This window comes from Bubalus bubalis, chromosome 7 (genome assembly GCF_019923935.1).
Source record: "Bubalus bubalis isolate 160015118507 breed Murrah chromosome 7, NDDB_SH_1, whole genome shotgun sequence".
Taxonomy (NCBI): Eukaryota; Metazoa; Chordata; class Mammalia; order Artiodactyla; family Bovidae; genus Bubalus; species Bubalus bubalis.
This window is the reverse complement of record NC_059163.1, coordinates 87,629,522-87,651,013: the sequence shown is the minus strand read 5'-3', so window position 1 is coordinate 87,651,013 and position 21,492 is coordinate 87,629,522. Positions and strand designations below refer to the sequence as shown.

The window sequence follows — 21,492 nt, the reverse complement described above, 5'->3', positions numbered from 1 at the left end:
GTTTTGCTTCTTACCCATTGTTCTTATATCTTGTTTTATATATGTTATATATCTTATGTCATATTTTCCATCTATTCTGCTCTTGGGCCATGTTACCCTAAAGAGAAATAAAACCCAAAAGACAGAGGGTACTTGGAGATTCAGTTCAGTTCAGTTGCTCAGTTGTGTCCGACTCTTTGCAACCCCATGGACTGCAGCACGCCAGGCTTCCCTGTCCATCACCAACTCCTGAAGCATGCTCAAACTCATGTCCATCATGGACATCCAACCATCTCATTCTCTGTCGTTCCCTTCTCCTCCTGCCTTCAATCTTTCCCAGCATCAGGGTCTTTTTTCCAGTGAGTCAGTTCTTCACATCAGGTGGCCAAAGTATTGGAGATTGCCCTAGAGTTAAAAACTACCCGTGACGTTATCAAGGTCAGAAAGTTTTATAAATAGCATAACATGCAGTTGTGCCATAATTTTGACACTATTTTAACACTATTTACTGATAATAAATTTAATCTTTGAAAAATAATTATGTATTTTGTAAAATGATGAAAATATGAGCAGAAACCTTTAGAAGAAGGTGAAAAAAAATGACCCTTCTTTTTTTATAAGCCTCATGGAACATTTCAGAAGAATTTATCAAAAGTGACAATTCAAGAGAGAAGATAGATGGACAAGTTAGATTAACAAGAATTTTTAGAAGCTGTGTTAGGATAACCAGAATGAAAATAGAGTCATCAAATATCATCTCTGGGGGTGGCTCCAGGCAAGTAGGACTTTGAAGTTCAACAAATGCAGCACACTTTGCTTCTCCAGCTTCCTCAATATGCAAATTCATGACCAGCCACAGTTTTGGGGTTTTTTTTACGTTGAACCTCCACACATGGGATTTCTCTTATTCTCTCCCTCTTTCTGTTTTGTCTTTGCCTTTCTTTTTCTATCAATATCTCTCTATGTTGTTTTCTCTCTTAAGTTTTCTTCTCTATCACTTAACTGATAGCAATTCTTTCACTGATCTGAGTCACTGGGACTGAATTTAGGAAACCCTCTCTTCAAGATGGCAACAGATACAATCTTGGTTTGTTTGTTTAAAATGAACTCAGGCCTATCTTTCATTCTTTTGGCAGGATGGGTTGACACCCCTTCATTGTGCTGCAAGAAGCGGTCATGACCAAGTGGTGGAGCTTCTGCTGGAGCGGGGCGCTCCCTTGCTGGCAAGGACGAAGGTGAGTTGTTATGAGGAAGACGGTGTCCAGCAAACTCTTTAAGACATTTTTTGATAGTATCTATTCTTAAAATCAAAGCATCAGCTGAGCATATTCTAGTTCCTCAATAGTTGTGTTTGAGGAATGAGTCGTAGATATCAAACTTTAAAAATTATTTTAAAAATACATACATTGAGGTGTATTAAATGTGTTGGTTCAGTTCAGTTCAGTCGCTCAGTCATGTCCAACTCTGTGTGATGCCATGGACTGCAGCCTGCCAGGCCTCCCTGTCTATCACCAACTCTCGGAGTTTACTCAAACTCATGTCCATTGAGTTGGTGATGCCATCCAACTATCTCATCCTCTGTCCTCCCCTTCTCCTCCTGCCTTCAATCTTTCCCAGCATCAGGGTCTTTTCCAATGAGTTACTTCTTCGCATCAGGTGGCCAAAGTATTGGAGTTTCATTCAACATCAGTCCTTCCAATGAATATTCAGGACTGATTTCCTTTAGGATGGACTGGTTATATCTCCTTCAGTCCAAGGGACTCTCAAGAGTCTTCTCCAACACCACAGCTCAAAAGCATCAGTTCTTTGGCACTCAGCTTTCTTTATAGTCGAACTCTCACATCCATACATGACTGTTGGATAAACCATAGCCTTGACTAGACGGACCTTTGTTGGCAAAGTAATGTCTCTGCTTTTTAGTATGCTGTCTATGTTGGTCATAACTTTTCTTCCAAGGAATAAGCATCTTTTAATTTCATGGATGCAGTCACCATCTGCAATGATTTTGGAACCCCCCAAAATAAAGTCTGTCACTTTTTCCACTGTTTCCCCATCTATTTGCCATAAAGTGATGGGACTGGATGCTGTGATCTTAGTTTTCTGAGTGTTGAGTTTTAAGCCAACTTTATTTTATATTAAATGTATAACTTCCAATTATTTCTATATTTTTACCTGCTGTTCTCTCTGTAGATAGAAATGTGAATATTACTGTATTATATGTAAATGTGGATATTATATATGTGATAATGTGTCTAAACATTGTTAATCTACATTTTTATGATACTCTGAGATGGCTGTAAAATGCATATAAAATTATGTTTTAAAGACGTACAAGTAGCAATACAAGATAAGATTGTATGAGATAAGCTGTCCAATCTTTATTTCTTAGACAGTACTATTAAAAAGAATTACTCACCAGTGGTGTTGGTTGATTATAATTGGGATTAATAGGTGATGTGAAAAGCAAAAGTTAGGATAGTCTAGCTACAGAGAACCATTAAACAAGCATATTGTTCTCTGTGGCACAGTACATCTAGTATATTTTGGTCTCATTTCATCAATGTTCACAGCCATGAGGAAAACTTTTATCCATACAAATAGAAACAGAGTGATGAGCTGATTTATTGGATATTTTCCTTGGGTTACCAGAAGATATCGTGAGACACAGTTTGAAAATAATCACACAGAGTTATTTAATGGGAAATGTAACAACACTTGGATCCTTAAACACAGCAGAAATTTAGACAGGGGACATTTCTTTTATTTTCTCCCTATTGCATTTCTCCCATCCCCTGAACATGATTCATATCAACCAATGCTGTAACTAGGGTAAGCTGAGAAAAATAAGGCAGCCAACACAAGTACATATTTTTCAACTTATGTTTTTTTTTTTTCATTTTGCCTTTGATTTTATTTATTTATTTTTTTAATTTTATTTTATTTTTAAACTTTACATAATTGTATTAGTTTTGCCAAATATCAAAATGAATCCGCCACAGGTATACATGTGTTCCGCATCCTGAACCCTTATGTTATAATTAAATATTTAATTGAAATCATTGGAGCAAAAACCAGCCCACAGGTTCAAAATTTGTATAGAATGAACTCAGTCTTTAGAGATGTGCCTCATAGGTCCTGAAAGGGTGGCTTCAAATCAGAAGTATATGAAGACAAAGAATAAATCTGCATCTTTTTCATTCTCATATCTATACTATGAATGTTGTAGAGATCTGTCTTTAAAATGCAACATTTTGGGCTGGGTAATGCATACATAATTAAGGAAAATTTTGTTGAGGAAATAGATTGAAATTTAAATGGAAGGAACAAAATTTCACATTGGTCATGTTATAACTAATAAAAGACTTGAATCTAATTGAGGGTAGGCAGATAGGCCATTCCACAAACTATAAAATAATCTCATCTGCAGAATTCTCCTGTAATTGTAATCACTAATGAAGACTATGGATTACCTTGATGGAATTTTTTAATGGCCTGCTTATAAAAATCAGATATCATTCATATATCATCAAACTGGTCTTCCCAGGAGACTCAGTGGGTAAAGTATCTGCTTGCAGTACACGAGATCCAGGAGACGCAGGTTTGACCCCTGTGTCGGGAAGATCCCCTGGAGAAGGGCTTGGCAACCCACTCCAGTATGCTTGCCTGGAGAATCCCATGGAGAAAGGATCCTGGTGGATTACAATCCTTACTGTTGCAAAGAGTCAAACATGACTGAAATGACTGAGCATGCATGCATGCATCATCAATCTGTCATAGTGAGTAGCAACAATGTGCCAAGCAGTGTTCTGGACACCAAGGGAATATCAAGAAAAATAATATGCCATCTGTAGTTTCAAGAAGCTAGGAATTCACGTGGGTAAGATAGACAAGGAGTTAGTTACAAAAAGTAGAACTATGTTTATGGTAAAGAACAGAAGAAAGTGAATTAACCATCTTGGAGTGAGGTGACACCATTAGCCTGGAAAGGGCCAAGGCAACTAATACCAGACTAGCTTCCCTCCCTCTCCATAAAATCTCCCAGCTTTGTATCATCTTTTATTCCTCCTTCAAGCAAATATTCATCTATCTAGTTGTCATTCTCCCTCTTTCTTTGAAAATTCAAATTCTCAGTAAACTGTGACTCTTCTCCACTATTCATCCTTTAAAAAAAAAAAAAAGATGTATCTATTATTTATTTGGATGCACTGGGTCTTAGTTGTGATACAAGATCTAGTCCATGACCAGGGATCAAACCTGGACCCCTTGCATTGAAGGGGTGTCGGGTCTTAGCCACTGGACCACCAGGGAAGTCCCCACAACCCCTGTTCTAATTGGTGATTTTAGCAATCTTGGTGAGAGCAGTAGATGATCGTCTCACTTGGCCTCTCAGTTTGGTCACTGTAAAGCCTCTGTAATTTCTGTGTTTAACCTCCCCTTTGTCCCACCACCTCCTTCTCTGTTTCAGTGAATACTCTCCAGAAGCCCAGCTCCAGAAAAGTGTTTATTGTGCTGGTGCCATTAGCCAGGTGTTGAACTGTTCCTCATTCACTTTATGCCCTCACCTCTATGCACCAGAAATTCCCTGGTTACTTGTACAACTCCCTGACATACTCATACACACCTGCTACATTTCACCCTGATTAAGTCCAACTCCCATTTTTGAGGCTGACTGGGGCTCTCTTTAACTTTGTAATCCCTAATGATCACTGTGATCCTTAAGTCAGCCTGATGCTGCCTGATTGCACACTGTATTTTCCAGGTCTGTTCACTCTGACTCCCTGCCATCTGATTATTCTATACATTTTCTTTTTCCTTTGAACTTCTTTTTTAAAAAAATTTTATTGGAGTATAGTTGATTCACAATATTGTGTTAATTTCAGGTGTGAGTGTTAATTTCAGCAAAGTGAGTCAGTTATACATACATCCACTGTTTTTTTAGATTATTTTCCCATATAGGCCATTGCAGAGTATTGAGTAGAGTACCTATGCTACACAATAGGTCCTTATTAATTATCTATTTATTTTTAGTAGTATGTATATATCAACTTCAATCCCCCAATTTATCCCTCTTTCACCATTATCCCGCCATAACCTTAAGTTTGTTGTCTGCATCTGTGATTCTGCTTCTGTTTTATAATTAAGTTCATCTGTGCCCTTTTTCTGGATTCCACATATAAGTGATACCATATGATATGTCTTTCTCTCTCTTACATTACTCAGTATGACTAAAATGTGGGCCTGGTTTGGTTTTGATGTGCAGAACGGGCTGTCTCCACTTCACATGGCTGCACAGGGGGACCACGTGGAATGTGTGAAGCACCTGCTCCAGCACAAGGCGCCTGTTGATGACGTCACTTTGGACTACTTGACGGCCCTCCACGTTGCCGCACACTGCGGCCACTACCGTGTAACCAAACTTCTTCTGGACAAGAGAGCCAACCCGAACGCCAGAGCCCTGGTAAACCTGGCCCAGTCCACGTTAAGTGAATACAGATTGACACCAGCGAACCCACACTGATTGATCAGTGGTTGCAGACACCAGCAGTGCACGGTTACAGATACACAGTTAATTCTAAATTTGTCACCTCCCACAAGTTGCCTGCCTACTTCATGCCGTCACAGTTTGCTATTAAATAACGGCAGGGATAGATTTAAGAGAACACCAAGGTAACATTGCCATAATTAGCAAGTCATAGATAATATGAAACCTCTGGAGTGATAAGCATTTTTAAATGGAAAATCGGAGTTGCAAAATAGGCAGTTATAAAAATAAGTTCTATACACCTCTATATAGAGTCAGAATAAAATTGTAAAAAAGGCTAAACTTTATAATCTCTGGGCGAAAAATGTTTTAAAGTGAACAGATTTGACTGCGTAAGGTAATGTAAAATGTAAGCTGTAAAGAATTCACTTGGAGATGTTCCTTATTGACCCGATTACTCAACCATAGACTAATAGAAAAGTGATGCTGGTCATCTTTTTACTTCAGGAAGCATTTTATATGAACTATTTCAGCAATTGCTCAAGAGAAATCTGCAAATGGTTGTCCCTAGAGCACCTTCCGTTTCCCTCACGGTCTAATATTGAATAAGTCTCCTTGCTTCACTTATATTTTAACCATAATCATTGGAAGTATTAGGCATGTATTAATTTATGCCTCTTGTTTCCTAATTCTCTAACTAAAGGCAAATCCTTTTTTCTATTTGTTTATGTCAGTTAAATTAGTCTTCAGGCAATCAATATTTAAGAGAATGTATTAGAATTAGAAAATATTGGATCTTACTTTTATGAGAAATTTTCCTTGAAATCAACTTATTTATTGTTGCTTGGGAAACAACTATACTTTTTGGGTTATGTGCAATTACATGAGAATATTTGTTTTCTTATAAAGAAAAAGTACTCATTTTCAATTGGATAGTGGCCAATAAGCTTGTAAGATATCACACTCTAATCATTGCACATCTTTTAAGTGCTACATATATATGTGGTTATTTCTATCTGGCTTATTACATAGCTAATAGATGGGAAGTTACTTTAAAAATATTATGAATAATAATGTCATAGGTTAAAGAAAATTATTACTGTAGTGTAGATAGTTTCTGATAAAAAGTCCCTATTGGGACATGCAAAATTGTTAACTAGCAGAATGGACACAGCTATTCTATATAGAGTCATCATTGTTCAAATAAAAATATAATACTTAAATATAACACATAAGGATTAAGCATGGGGTTAACAAATTTTTATGTAATTTCCCCCAATTCCTGCACATTATCCTAGTATGGAAGGATAAAAAGTACCTTAAAGACTTCTCCACATTTCTTTGCTTTTAAGAGATATCTTCTTACAGTTATTTCAAAAATTCTTCATACTATTTTTGAAAATATTTCTGCATTTATTAATTTCTTTCTAAAACAAAATGTATCTTGATTGGCATGTTATAAAAATTTTATATTAAAAATATAAGAAATATAACATGGCTATAAAGATATTATCAACATAAATAATGATTTCTGCTAACATGCAACAACTCCTCATAAAACATTTTTAATATAAACAGTATAACTTCTGGCTATAAAAAATGATCAACACAAATAATGATTTCTGTTAATTTGTAACACCTGTTCCCTAAAAAAAATTAGCTAACCTGAAACATTTATTATAGAGGTAGTCATTAATCTTAGATTTTCAAAATAAAACAGGTAATGATTTTTCACTCTAAGAAATAGCCCATCATAAAAAAAAATATATTCTTATCTTTGGAGCATCTTTAAGCCATTTCATAATCTGTCCTATTAGTATACTTTAAACCATTTTAGAACTAAACTATAATGTGTGTTTTTTCCGTCTTAGAAGAATAGGCCCATGTCCCTTTTGTTTTCTCTGTAACCACACAACAATGCAATACCTGCCCCCCCACACATGACACAAGCCTCAGGAATACACCATCACTGTCTAACTCCAACAGCTACAGCATTTGAAGAAATGGTAACATTATGTGACGATGTAGCATTACTGCCTGCAATGTGCCAGCATGGAGTTGTGTGAGACTCGTTTCTGCATGTTTCCAACTAACTTGATTGTCTTTTGCACAGAATGGTTTTACTCCACTGCACATTGCCTGCAAGAAAAACCGCATCAAAGTCATGGAACTGCTGGTGAAATATGGGGCTTCAATCCAAGCTATAACAGAGGTAGAAAACTGTTTCAGCTTGTCACGAAACATTCCTTGTCTTACTCCTTCTTCCCCTTCCTTCCACCCATCTTCTGTCCTCTCCGAGTTTTATTTATCTGAAGAAGCCCCAAGGCCCCCACCGGTGCAGAGGAGTAAAACTGCTGTCGCTTTGTTTCGCAGTCTGGCCTCACACCAATACATGTGGCTGCCTTCATGGGCCACTTGAACATTGTCCTCCTTCTGCTGCAGAACGGAGCCTCTCCAGATGTCACTAACATTGTGAGTATGGCTTGGGTCAGAATAACCACAGGAGAGAGAGCGAGAGGACGTGTGTAGGTGTGTGTAGAGATGTGTGTGTGTGATCAAAGCTCAATGGCCGGCCGAGCTTTGGGAAGCACCCCTGTGATAACTTCATTGAAATAATTGCTAGAATGTCGGTGAGGACAACCTCCATAGGGTAAGAAATATTTTACACAGTACATTGGAAGCTGTGGAGCAAGACTATGTCAGCTTCCTGGTGCAGATGAATTGCCCACACGTCTTAAATACAGTTATTAAAACAAAATGCATTTTAAGAGGTCCTCTGAATGTGAATGAATTATTGGTTGGAATAAAAACTTTATGGCTCAATCTACTTGTTTTGAGTGAATCATATTCCAGGTAATTTTGGTTAAAATATTGAGTACCATAATTGGTTATATCAAATGATTAACCAGAGGTAGACCAAGAGTTTTTTTTTTACTTAACATCAAATTATCCCTCTTTAAATCACATGGATTTTCCATTTTCTAACCTTACTCTGTCTGATTTTTCCTTTTGATTTGATTTTGTTTGCTAAAATAGTTATATTTTGCAACTTTTTCACGTATCCTAAAGTCCATGTTGGTCTCCAGGCAACTTTTGTTCTGCCCATAAATGCTGGATATTTCAGAATTCTTCTACATAATCTCAGTTATGATTTTTATTTCCCATTTCTTATTTCTCTCATTTTCTTGGAGTCTGCCCAGTTAAACTTTGATCATTGAATGCAGATTTTCTTTTGAACAAGAGAACTTGCTCTGTACAAGGTGATGTCAAGTATTTGAAGCTCACCAGGACCCACTGAACCACTGAGAGGCTTTAAAAAGTATTCAACAGAAATAACTCCCCCAATACATGTTAGTGTTTAGTATTAAAGTGAATCATGCTTTCAAAAGCAGTTGGTTTACTATGGCTATTAATTTTGGGTATCCTATTCCTTTTAGGTTGTAAAACAGAATGTTCAGTTTCGCTTTTTATTCATATTCCCTCTCACTTTCTCATTTCCTTGTGTTTGGCACACTGTTTCCGTGCTGAAGATTCTGATGCATGGACAAATCCATATGAAATAAATTCATTAGATTTTAATTATGATTTAATACCTCTCCATAGTATTCACAATTGGAGTATAAAACCACTAAAGAATTGAAATATAGTCTATATTTATAATTCCCCTACTTATACCTTATTGATCCTAAAGTAATACTGTATGCAAATTTTAATTTCTCCATTAAAGATAAATTTCACAACATGCCAACTTGGGTTTAATTTATGGTCACTTCTTAGGACTTTAAAAGACATCAACAGCATCTTTTTTTGTGTTCAGAAATGACTGCCTCTCTTTTTTTAAATTGAGGCCTGTACAATCCAGTACCTTTAAAAGAAGTTCTCTAAGTACTTTCTCACTGTACTGTACTTTCCTTCTCTGCATTAAAATGCCTACAGTATCTCAGGAGCAACGGTGACACTATGTTAATTGCGTTATCATGCTATAATGCTATAATAATATAGATAAGTGTAGTCTATATAATGCTTGATTGACACTCCCTATGTTAATCTTTCTGAGGGGAGACTTTTTGGAAAATCTTTTTGAGGGGAGATTTTTGCTAAATATTTTCTTAATCAAAGAAAAGCCACAAGAAATAGTTGTATGGTTCTGTGGCACTCTTAATTTGCTTCTTAACTGACCAATTCTAAATTATTTGATGCTTATGGATTTACTCCATATTGATATGCTCCATTCCACACACAAAAAAACAAACCACAAAAACCTGTGTAGGCTACATATAGATTTTCAAGTAAAAACAAATAGCAATTAAAGCAATAAAAATATTGACATCTTTAGGTTCTTAAATACTCCCAAATTTGGCAATTGCTGTATTAAACTTTAACTTCCACCTGTCGGTCATTATAAAGTTCTTCATTCTTCATCTTCTCATTTGTCCGTCCATACTCTTCCTTCAGATCCTTCAGAGTAAATATTTGAGGGGCACCTGCCAACATAATCCTCTCCTTCAACGTGTTTCCTAGTTGCTTTTTGTTTGTTCATTTTAAGTTTCGTATGATGTGTCCTTCAGGGAACAGATACCATAGAGATAGGACTGCCAGAAAAAATACAGTACTCCCAGTTAAATTTGAATTTCAGATAAACAACACGTAATAGTTTTTAGTATATGCATTCCCCAGGCAATAGTCAAGACATGCTAAATTAATATTCTTTGTCTGGAATTCAGATTTAACCGGCCATCCTGTATTTTGATTTGGTAATTTTGGCAACCCAACATTTAGAGGAATCTAACTTTCTCTAGCAGTGGGATGCCTGTGAACTGATGTCTTCTCAGAACGTGAGGCTATAGTTACTGGATCCAAAACTCGCTGCGGGTTGTTTAAGAAACCATTGAACACTGGCTGCCTGCTTGCTGTGTCAGAGTTGGGCATTTCCTGACCCCAAAGTACCCCACCCTTGGAGCCTTTGTGTGTTGCCTGAAATCATGTTGCATTTTTGAATGCAATGCTGTCTGTTGTGCTTTGATGCTTTCCAACTGATGCAGCCAAAGTGGAAGCAATGTAACTGTCAGCAGAGTCGGTCTTAATGACTGGGAGGAGGGGCATGAAATTTAGTACCTGCTTTGGACATGAGCATACTCATTCTCCTGCCAGTCTTGTTTTTGTCTCAAAATTCACTCCAAGCTTGAAGTGTACCAACAACTCAATCATGTGCAAATATTATTACTGCAAAGTTCCCTTTCAAGAATGCTCACAAATGTACTTTAAAACCTAGAAAGCTGAGCTGAGAGTTGTGATACATCCATAATCCAAAGCATTGACAAGCGTGGAGTAAGAGCCCCAGCACTTTGAGGGCTCGCCAGACTGCAACGTGGGGGACACAGAGTTTTTCTCTTCTTATAGTTAATCAATGGATTCATGGCTTAAGTTCACACTGCATATTTAAGAATGTCCCCTAATCCTTAAAGTTAATTAGCTTAAGATAAGGAAAACAAGATCATTGAATAAGATGAGGTACCCAGTAACTAAGAAATGGAAGTTACTGATTAAAATAATATATAACATCTTTCATTTTCTTATTTATACTTATATATAAACAAGGATAACATAAAGCTAAAAGAATAAGGACAATTGACCATAAAAGTAAGTTATCCAAAAGTCATTAAATAAGAATTGAACACGGCCATTGTTTTAAAGTGGACAGACGATTTGCATGTATATATGTGTAACTTTTCTTTGAGTATAATGTTTAACATTTTAGGGTTTTTATCTTACTTATCAGTTTCAAATGTGTAAACACTATAAAAAATAACTTATTTTAAGTGCAAATAAGGATATTGAAAATACTAAGACTAATACTGGAAATACTACATTTTGAAAACCCCTTATTGATAAAAGTTTGGCTTGTAAAGGAAACATAAAATTCATCATTGAGTAGGTACTCCTGAGACCACTTTGATTTAACTTCTTATAAGAAAACTTATTTTTGTCTTCATTTCTTCCAAAATTAGTAAAATTGCCATATTATTATAGGACTCTGAATAAAAAATTTGAGTTTTTTTTTTTTTTTTTCTCTAAATCAGAAGATCTAGCTTCATCTATTTAGGGACAGGTTTTTTTTTTTTTTTTTTTGAAGATTTTAAATTTTATTTTATTTTTAAACTTTACATAATCCGCCACAGGTATACGACAGGTTTTAAGGGATACAGAAAAGTTATAAATTGTGGTTGTCTGAAGAGGAAAAATCTTCCCATACATCCAAAGGATGAAAACAAATACAGCTATTCTGATCATGTTATTTGATGTGATAACATACTCCGATACATTTACAGAAGTCAAAAGATAGCATCAGAAAATAAGGCCATTAGAGGATAAATGAATCACCAACAAAAAGAACATTAGAGTTAGACATCCAATTCAGTGCTTTTAAATTCAGATCACTGGAAATGAATTCCTTTTAATTTCATAAGGAGTGGAACGCTGAACACTAGCAAAAAATGAACTGTGAGCTAAGTACCAAACAAAAGTTTGGTAAAAACTTTGTACTTTGGTAAAAAGTTTGTCTTAAATCTTCTTAGTCTAAGTGTTTGTTGTGCAAGGAATCAGAAGAAATTATTCACCGGGATTTGTCAGGTGTTACCCAATTACCTCAACCAACTTTGAAATCAATTTAGTCTATTTGGAACGGTTTACCAGGTTGAAGTCAACCTTCTTTTCTAGTATGGTTGTGGTGACAAAAATAACTTTTATTCTAGAATCTTATTCTTTTGTAGTTGTAAAGTTGTTTAACAGAATGAACCCCTGCTTTCTTTAGAACTACTGTGGTTTTAGTATGCTGATTGAAAAAAATCTCTCTCTTCGAGGCAGTAATTAACAGGCTTCCTAATGAGAAAATTCTCTTATGTCTAACCATCATCCTTCATGCTGCAGGGTAAGCTGCCTTTCCCTGATAGGTGTGTCTGCCTTGATGCAGCACGGAGATGCTTAAGGAGAGACCCGAAGCTCAGTGCTGCCCACCTCAACCTATGGCATTGTTAACACTGCTGCACTCACTTCTGAGTGGTTCTATCAAATAACTGTCTGTGATTAAACATGCTCATCAGTGATAAGCAGGGACCTCCTGGGCAAATCAGATTTCTCACATGAACTGTCTTTAGTCTCATAAGACCAAGACAAATGTGAAATAATAGCTTATTTCAGAAGTAAATGCTGAATTCTGGAAAGGAATGGCTTCTGTATGGTGCAGGCGCTGCAGTTTTTTGTGTTGACTTGATCTTCAGCATCTAGAGTTTCTCATTAGTAATAACAGGATGAAGTCGTAATCACATAGGCAAGTGTCGCAGATTTTAGGTTTGCCGGATAAAAGATGACTTCATGTCACCAAAGACAATTTAGTTTATGTTGGTTACAAAGTCAAACCTCAGGGTATCCTGGATGTTTGAGTAAGTTCGCTAGTTTTTTTGTGAAGTCGCTCAGTTGTGTCCGACTCTTTGCGACCCCATGGACTGTAGCCTACCGGGCTCCTCCGTCCATGGCATTTTCCAGGCAAGAGTACTGGAGTGGATTGCCATTTTCTTCGCCAGGGGATCTTCCTGATCCAGGGATCGAACCTGGGTCTCCCGTGTTGTAGGCAGACACTTTGCCATCTGAGCCAGAAAAAAAAATATATAAACATTTGTTCTATCCTTATGAAGATGGACAAGATACCAAACTGTGTGTTTTCAGACTGAAGAATTATGAAGTAATTGTGCCTTTACCTAGATTTCTTACACCTTTGGAAATAATGCTATCTTTCACAAAAAGGCACATTTTTATTGTGTGCTCTCCAGAGCAGTGGGTTTGCTTAAGATTCAGCAATCTCTGTTTCCTGGCAGCGTGGGGAGACGGCCCTGCACATGGCGGCCCGTGCAGGGCAGGTGGAAGTGGTCCGATGCCTCCTGAGGAACGGTGCCCTCGTCGATGCCAGAGCCAGGGTAGGTGCTGGTGCTTGGGGCTTGCTGCTGTTACGTGCATGCCTTCCATCTCCAAGGGATGCTGCTGTCCTTCATCTGATGTGGAAATGCCAAGGACTATAGGTGAACGCATCAATTCAGTAACAGTTTTTCAGGCAGAAATGAAACGATACAGTGAATATACACACTGGAAAATACACTCCAATTTTAGAAACATTAACGTTTGAAAGAATATACAGTATATAAGAAATTGGGCATTGAGTTACATTTTAATGATTTTTTTTTAACCTATGAAAGCACTTCCACAAATATCTTCATTTTCATGAGCTTTAATATTTTTATCTATATTATAAAGATACTTACATAATATTTATTTCTTACCACCAAAGCTGATCAAATTTCCATAGACATTTCTTACTAGTTACTGAGAAACAAATCATGTTCAAAGTTTTCATGTTTCCCCTTCGTCTGCTTTATTTTCCTCCTTTTTGTAATGAGTTCTACTTTTCTTCTTTTCTGATTTTCCATATTTAGACATTCTGCCCTTCCACTCTTCCAAAATATGGGAGATTGTGTGATTGGGTTCTTCCATTTCTAATTCCCCCACAACTTGAATTTTTTTCCCTCTTCTTTTAAAAAAAGTTTTGCTTCCCTGTTTCTTTTTTCACCTTCTTCCTTTACACTGAATATTTTATCAATATCTTCTGTTTCCTTTTCCACGGTATTTTGTTAACTTTTGCGCTAGCATCTTTGGGATTCTCAGAGAATATTTAAATACTTTTTCTCTCTTTGTTCAATATCTAAGCTAGAGCTCACTTCAGCATGAATCCCACCCTTGTGAGTCCATTTCAGAAACATTAGTGTACTGGAATGAAAGCATTCTACCGGAGTCATACAAATTATCATTTTAGGCAAGTCATTTCACTTCTGGGTCTTTATGATTCAAATGTAAGCTTGGCCTTAGAAACCTTGAAACTCCTGTAGACTTCCTTAACATTCTCTGACTCTGAATGTTGCAGCATTTTTTCCTGCAGACCTTCATGCAGAATGCAGTGATACATGGGCAGCCTTGACATTACTGTTGTGCGTTTAGATTTTATCCACCTTTCTATACACTGTACAAGTAGTGTAACTTATGTTCTTTGGTAATCATTATTGTTGTTTTATGCTCTTATGTGTTAAGTGTTTTGTTATTCAATCTCTATTCTTCCCTGCCTTGGCATTTTTCTTGGTTCCCTCTCCCCCTCCCCCACCCTTAAAGACTATTTTTTAAAAGCAGTGTTAGTTTCACAGCAAAATTGAGAGGAAGGTTCATAGATTTCCAAAAGGCACCTGACCCCATAATCTCCCGATTATTAGCATTCCCCGCCAGAGTGGTACATTGATTATGAATGATGAAGCTACATTGATACATCATGATACCCCCAAGCCCATAGTTTACACAAGGGTTCACCCTAGGTGTTGTACATTCTCTGGGTTTGGACAAATGTATAATGACATGTATCCATCCTTAAGGCATCAAACAGAGTAGTTTCACTGCCCTAAAAATCCTCTGTGCTCTGCCTATTCTCACTTCCTTTCAAGTTTGCCTGGCAATTTAGCTATTAGAAAAAAATTATGGTCAGTCAATGCCCTCTGAGTACTATGAACTTCACTAAGTTTACCAGAAATTATGGTAGTGTTCTGGTAAATATGTTACAATCCATGCTCAATCATAAAAGTAGCCTTCACATTTATCTCTCTTAATATGAAATGAAAGTGAAAGTCACTCAGTTGTGTCCGACTCTTTGCGACCCCATGGACAGTCCAGTCCATGGAATTCTCCAGGCCAGAATACTGGAGTGGGTAGCCTGTCCCTTCTCCAGTGGATCTTCCTGACCCAGGAATCAAACCAGGGTCTCCTGCATTGCAGGTGCATTCTTTACCAACTGAGCTATCAGGGAAGCCCTCTCTTTTAATATGAAACTACCTAATAGTTTGAGTCGAATTCCCACATGCATGCACTTCTGAAAACTCCCTCTCTTAACCTAATACCATTGTGCTAAAATTCACTTTCTTACAAAGGGGAGACAGTAAAAATTTTACCTGGTTACCACACAGATCTCTAAGGTCAAGACCTCTGGGTTGCATGTATTCTTCTCTATCGGGTTTTAGAAATATTACCTCATGGTTATATAATCATAGGGCTAAGTCATATTTATGAGTGACATATAATGAAAGAAATGTCATGTCGTCACAATAATATCTTTCACTTAAGAAGTGCACGAATACTCAATTCACTAGTCAAGAGCATGTGTCACATTTTGCTCGACAGACTGGAGAGCAGGGGCCGCCGTGGCCAGGTTCCTGCTCACACTGTGTGCTTGCCCCACCCCCAGATCCAGATCCTTTCTCAGCCAGCGTCAGCCGTGGACGTAACTGGGGGCGCTGTGACGACCTGCGCTTCTGAGAGCTCTCTTGCTTTTAAGCGCCCACGTTCTGTTGGCACAATATGGGGGTCTGGCATTTTCTCTAGGGATTGAGCAATCATAGGACTCCTGATTTAACCTCACTTGAAACTTAACTGAGACTTTAGTTACCTGCCAGCAGATATGGTTCCTGGGGATCTTGTTAGCTAGAAACTAGTAGCGGAAATTTTATCAAACATTTAAACCCTGTCCCAGCCATTGCTTTTTTGTCATTTTGGTTAAAGGGGTTGGGGCTCAGAAAGTCTCCCTGATTTTTCAAGCTAGTAGTGGTGGTAAGGCTGAGCTCATGTCTGCCTGGATCAGGCTGTATTACAGTCAGTGATGCTTTATGATGAGAGAATTATTGCCCCTCATATGGTCGATGGTGACCGCAGCCATGAAATTAAAAGAGGCTTGCTCCTTGGAAGAAAAGCTTTGACCAACCTAGACAGCATATTAAAAAGCAGAGACATTACTTTGCCAACAAAGGTCTGTCTAGTCAAGGCTATGGTTTTTCCAGTAGTCATGTATAGATGTGAGAGTTGGACTATAAAGAAAGCTGAGTGCCGAAGAATTGATGTTTTGAACTGTGGTGTTGGAAAAGACTCTTGAGAGTCCCTTGGACTGCAAGGAGATCCAACCAGTCCATTCTAAAGGAGATCAGACCTGAATATTCATTGGAAGGACTGATGTTGAAGCTGAAACTCCAATACTTTGGCCATCTGATGCGAAGAGCTGACTCATTGGAAAAAACCCTGATGCTGGGAAGGATTGAAGGCAGGAGGAGAAGGGGACAACAGAGGATGAGATGGTTTGATGGCATCACTGACTTGATGGACGTGAGTTTGAGCAAGCTCTAGGAGTTGGTGATGGACAGGGAAGTCTGGCGTGCTGCAGTCCATGGGGTCGCAAAGAGTTGGACATGACTGAGCACTGAACTGACAGTTGGAGGAGACCAAGAAGGTCAAGATACATACAGTTTTTCTTTAATATTATCCTCTGTGCTTTCCCAGTTCTTTGCTTTGGATTGAATTAGCTTTAACTGTGGGTGGCAAATTAAACTTTTGTTATTCAACAGGAAAACAACAACCTGAACATTCAGAAGTCTTAGAATCTCTGATTTCAGGTGGAAAAAATTTCTTATTGAATTTGTATGTTCTTTCCTTTTCAATTTTCAAATAGGATTGTACCAAAAATTAAAGAAATTAGGCAAGAAAGCTTATTTCTTAACTTTAACAAACAAAAAACAATTACCTTAATGCTCTATGGTCTAAGAACCGAGACACTGATAATTTAGCCAGTTACTCAGTCACCACTAGTCAAGGTTTGTCACTTCCCAGCTATGGATTGAGGGCTTATTATTGCCCCAGCTCTCTCCCTTGCTCACTGAAAACACGTTAGAGTGTGTCACTTGCAACACCCACCTCTGTCAAAATCTGCTGGGCGGAAGTCCAAGAAAGGACACCCAGAAACAACAGATGTTCATGATTGCTATCCTCAAGTTCTTTGGTCTTTTGATTGTTGCTACTGTTTTTGCTATCCATTTATTTTGGTAGTTGTTCATTCTCTTCACTCCTCTCTTATCTCCTCTGTATTTCAGAGAAAGTTGTATCTTTTAAAGTGTTGTCAGTTTCCTTTCCTATTGAGAATCCCCCATTGCCCTCTTAGTTTTCTTATGTGTGTGCTAAGTCGCTCAGTCTTGTCCGACTCTTTGCGACCCTTTGGACTGTAACCCACCAGGATTCTCTCTCTGTGGGATTTTCCAGGCAAGAATACTGGAGTGGGTTGCCATGCCCACCTCCAGGAGATCTTCTCCGCCCAGGGATCGAACCCATGTCTCTTATGTCTGCAGTATTGGCAAGCAGGTTCTTTACCACTGGTGCCACCTGGGAAGCCCATTAGTTTTCTTAGTGGCCATCATATTGTCTCTGTAGAATGAATAGACAAAGAAATGTCTTTAGAATCCATTGCCTGAATTCACGTTCTGTTTTAATAACTGAGTGACCTCGGACAGTCCTGGAGAACTCATTTAATTCCTCTGGAAAAGACCGACTAATACATCCTACACCTTCCTTTGAGGTCTGTTGTAAGCATAGGACTTGTTGAGTATGTGAAAGAAGTTTAGAAAGTGCAAATTTTTCTAAAATCCCAGTTCTATATAATTCCTATTTATTATTTTGTTCTTACCATCCTGGAATGCATATAGTGCTATTTCATCTCTTCTTGTCACTCCCTCTTAATACTTCTTTTCTTATAACTTTAAGATACTGCGTTTTTTGAACAGTTCTTCCCCACTCGATCTTCTCTATTCATTCTTAGCCCTGGAAGCTGGCCCAGCTTTTCCTCCTTCGCCTTTGTTAGGACATGCCCTTGGGCAGATTAGAGATATACCTCTTTTCATCACTAAGGTTACCCACAATTTTCTTTTTATAAGAGAATAGTTTGGCCTGGTTTTCTGAACACTGAAAATGTTTTCCTGACCACACATTCGAGTCAGGTGTTTTCTTGAGCCTCCTTGAATGTGTCCTTCCTGTCTCTTATACCAGCTATATCCTCTCCCTTTTTTAAATGAAAAGCACTTGGTAAATTCTTAACCCCATTATCTTCTCGCCAGACTTCCATTTGATCTTTGAAGCCCTGGATGCAAGTCCCAGACCCATCTGCCACGTTTCCTGGAATGACATCTTTTTAAATCAGATTACAATATCATCTTTATCCACAGTCTCTCCTTGAAGAAAATAACCAGCATGTGTATCCTGGGCTTGCTAAGTGGAATAATAACGTTTTCCCAGCATCCTTTGTTCTTTTTCTCTTGATTCAGTTCCCAGAATACTGTCTCTTGGTGAAAGCTTTTGGATGAGAATCTAGGTCTTAGGACTTCTGGACTACATTTCTTTCTTATTCAGAACCATAAGCTGGTTTATATTTAAACATCAGTGAGGGCTGAAGCCTTAATGAATTGAGAAGCATTTTGGCATGTACAGAAAACAATGACCAAGTTCATGGAAATAATCTACTTTTAAAAAATCTGAGGAAGAGTTTGTGACCAAACAGGTCATTCTGTAACAAGATATAAACTGTGGTCAGAGTTGAAATAATTTCCTTTGGGGTAGAGATTCCTAGAGATTCCGAGGAGACATCATGAAACATCTGGGTAAAATGCGCTATTGGTAAAGTTCGGTGTATCCTGGCACTAACTTTTTACTTGACTTGAGTTGTAGGAGGAACAGACGCCTTTGCATATTGCCTCCCGCCTGGGTAAGACAGAAATTGTTCAGCTGCTTCTGCAACATATGGCTCATCCAGATGCAGCCACTACAAATGGGTACACGCCACTGCACATCTCTGCCAGGGAAGGACAGGTAGACGTGGCCTCGGTCCTCCTGGAAGCGGGGGCAGCCCACTCCTTGGCTACCAAGGTAAGAGGAGTGGCTTCAGGACCAGGAGCAACCCTGAGTCACAGAGGCAGGGAGGGCGGAGCTCCTATCAGCCTCCCGCTTACTTCTTTCTCTTAGAATGTTTGAGATTCATTTTCTAGATGACCAAAGGGGATTGTGAGATTATGTATAGTATCTTCAATAAAGAGGGCTGGATTTTCTTCTCCTAATTTAATGCCAGTGTTATTTCTAGAACTTTATTATTATTATTTTGGCCAGGCTGTCTGGATGTGGGATCTTAGTTCCCTGACCATGGATCAAACCTGGGCTCCCTGCCGTGGGAATGTGGAGTCCTAACCACTGGACTGCCAGGGAATTCCCCCTAGAACTTTAATTAAGATGATTTCCATAAAGCAGGGGCTACATTCTCTTCACTTTCCATGGTAAAATCTGTAATATATTGCCACGAGGAAAAAAAAAATACTATTCCCAAATAACGTTGAGCTAGTATTCCTAGTGAGGAAAAGAACATTGGATTAGACTAGCAGTACTGTATTTGTTACGAGTTAAGAGTTTGTCAAGAGTATCACCTAGAAGTTCACTTTACTTAATCTTGCATTTTCCCAACCTTGGTGTCAGTGATCACGCCTTTTCTGGTTTCTGCTTAACCAGCTCACAGTGGTTAAACAGAAGTGGACTGCAGAATCACACTTTATTAGTCACTATTGTCTAATAGAAAATTAGACAATTTTAATCTAATTCTAATCTAAGTAGAAAATTAGATTTTCTAAAGAAAATCCATATCACAGAATTTTACTTGTGTTGCAAGTTTAATGCTAGGGCAGACAAATTTTTTTCCACTTGACGCATTCTGTTTGAGATCCACTATTTGAATGTGACTTAGAATGAAACATGAACACAATTTACTGGAGCAAAAGAAATGAACTAGTCCAGAAGAGGAGAATGAGCCGTGTTACAGCCTACAACAACTGAATTGTTTGCAGGGCAAAATAATTCCGACAAGTCCAACAGTGATTCAAATTGTAAACAGACACCTTCAATTTGCTCATAATAAATAGACATAAATACTACATCTGAGAGAGAAGGAAGTTTTCAAGTATAAACTGAAGTATTGCGGTGGCTTCTGTCCTCTTAGCGGTAGAAGCAGTCCACTATCCATTGTGACCTACCTGGTTGCCTATGACTGCAAAACATGTTTTGATGTAAGAAACTGGTAGTTATTCAAATGCTGAAATCTAAAGGGTTGAAAGTATTTTTAATTTTTTTAAAATCATAAACAAGAAAAAGTGTGTTTGATTCTTGAACACTGAGGAGGTTAGGGGCACCCACGCTTCATGCAGTTGAAAATATTCATGTAACTTGTAGTCTGTCTTCACATCCGCACTTCCTCTGTATCCTGGTTTCTTCCATATCCATTGTGCAGCCTTGCTAAGTCGCTCAGTCGTGTCCGACTCTGTGCAACCCCACAGACAGCAGCCCATTAGGCTCCTCTGTCCCTGGGATTCTCCAGGCAAGAACACTGGAGTGGGTTGCCATTTCCTTCTCCATTGCATCAAAGTGAAAAGTGAAAGTGAAGTCACTCAGTCGTGTCCGACTCTTTGCGACCCCATGGACTGCAGCCCACCAGGCTCCTCCGTCCATGGATTTTCCAGGCAAGAGCACTGGAGTGGGGTGCCATTGATTCAGGCAAATGCAGACTGTGCAGTACCATAGTATTTGCCATTGAAAAAAATCTGCATATAAGTGAACTCCCACAGTGCAAACCCATTTTATTCAAGGGTCAACTCCATAATAATAATAAGAATAGCAGCAATAGCAACCCAAGAAAGGTTGGGTGATTGTCTCCTCAGACGAAGGTGATAAATAAATGAAATTCAGATATGCAAAATACAGAAATAGGGAACAAAATATAGTCCCTTGTCTTTCAAAGATTTTAGAATTAAAGTCACTTCAGTAGTGTCCGACTCTGTGCAACCCCGTAGATGGCAGCCCACCAGGCTCCCCCATCCCTGGGATTCTCCAGGCAAGAACACTGGAGTGGGTTGCCATTTCCTTCTCCAATGCATGAAAGAGAAAAGTGAAAGTGAAGTCGCTCAGTTGTATCCGACTCTTAGCGACCCCATGGACTGCAGCCTACCAGGCTCCTCCATCCATGGGATTTTCCAGGCAAGAGTACTGGAGTGGGGTGCCATTGCCTTCTCCGAAGATATATCTAAAGCAATATTAAATTACGACAG

General features: G+C 38.3%; 1 protein-coding gene and 1 long non-coding RNA gene across 51 annotated transcripts in view; one reads left to right on the top strand and one right to left on the bottom strand.

The window, feature by feature from the left end:
* ANK2 (ankyrin 2) overlaps positions 1 to 21,492 on the top strand; it is a 700,483-nt gene that overhangs the window by 570,559 nt on the left and 108,432 nt on the right. For 47 of the 50 annotated variants that reach the window (XM_044946103.2, XM_044946112.2, XM_044946098.2 and 44 more), the window contains 6 exons: positions 1,116 to 1,214; positions 5,240 to 5,437; positions 7,575 to 7,673; positions 7,835 to 7,933; positions 13,333 to 13,431; positions 19,079 to 19,276. In XM_044946103.2, the coding sequence (XP_044802038.2) occupies positions 1,116 to 1,214; positions 5,240 to 5,437; positions 7,575 to 7,673; positions 7,835 to 7,933; positions 13,333 to 13,431; positions 19,079 to 19,276 (792 nt within the window). The remainder of the gene's footprint in view (positions 1 to 1,115; positions 1,215 to 5,239; positions 5,438 to 7,574; positions 7,674 to 7,834; positions 7,934 to 13,332; positions 13,432 to 19,078; positions 19,277 to 21,492) is intronic. The other 3 variants (XM_025290693.3, XM_044946118.2, XM_044946115.2) reach the window with 1 other exon arrangement.
* LOC112586284 overlaps positions 1 to 21,492 on the bottom strand; it is a 50,902-nt gene that overhangs the window by 10,732 nt on the left and 18,678 nt on the right. The gene's annotated exons all lie outside the window — the stretch shown is intronic.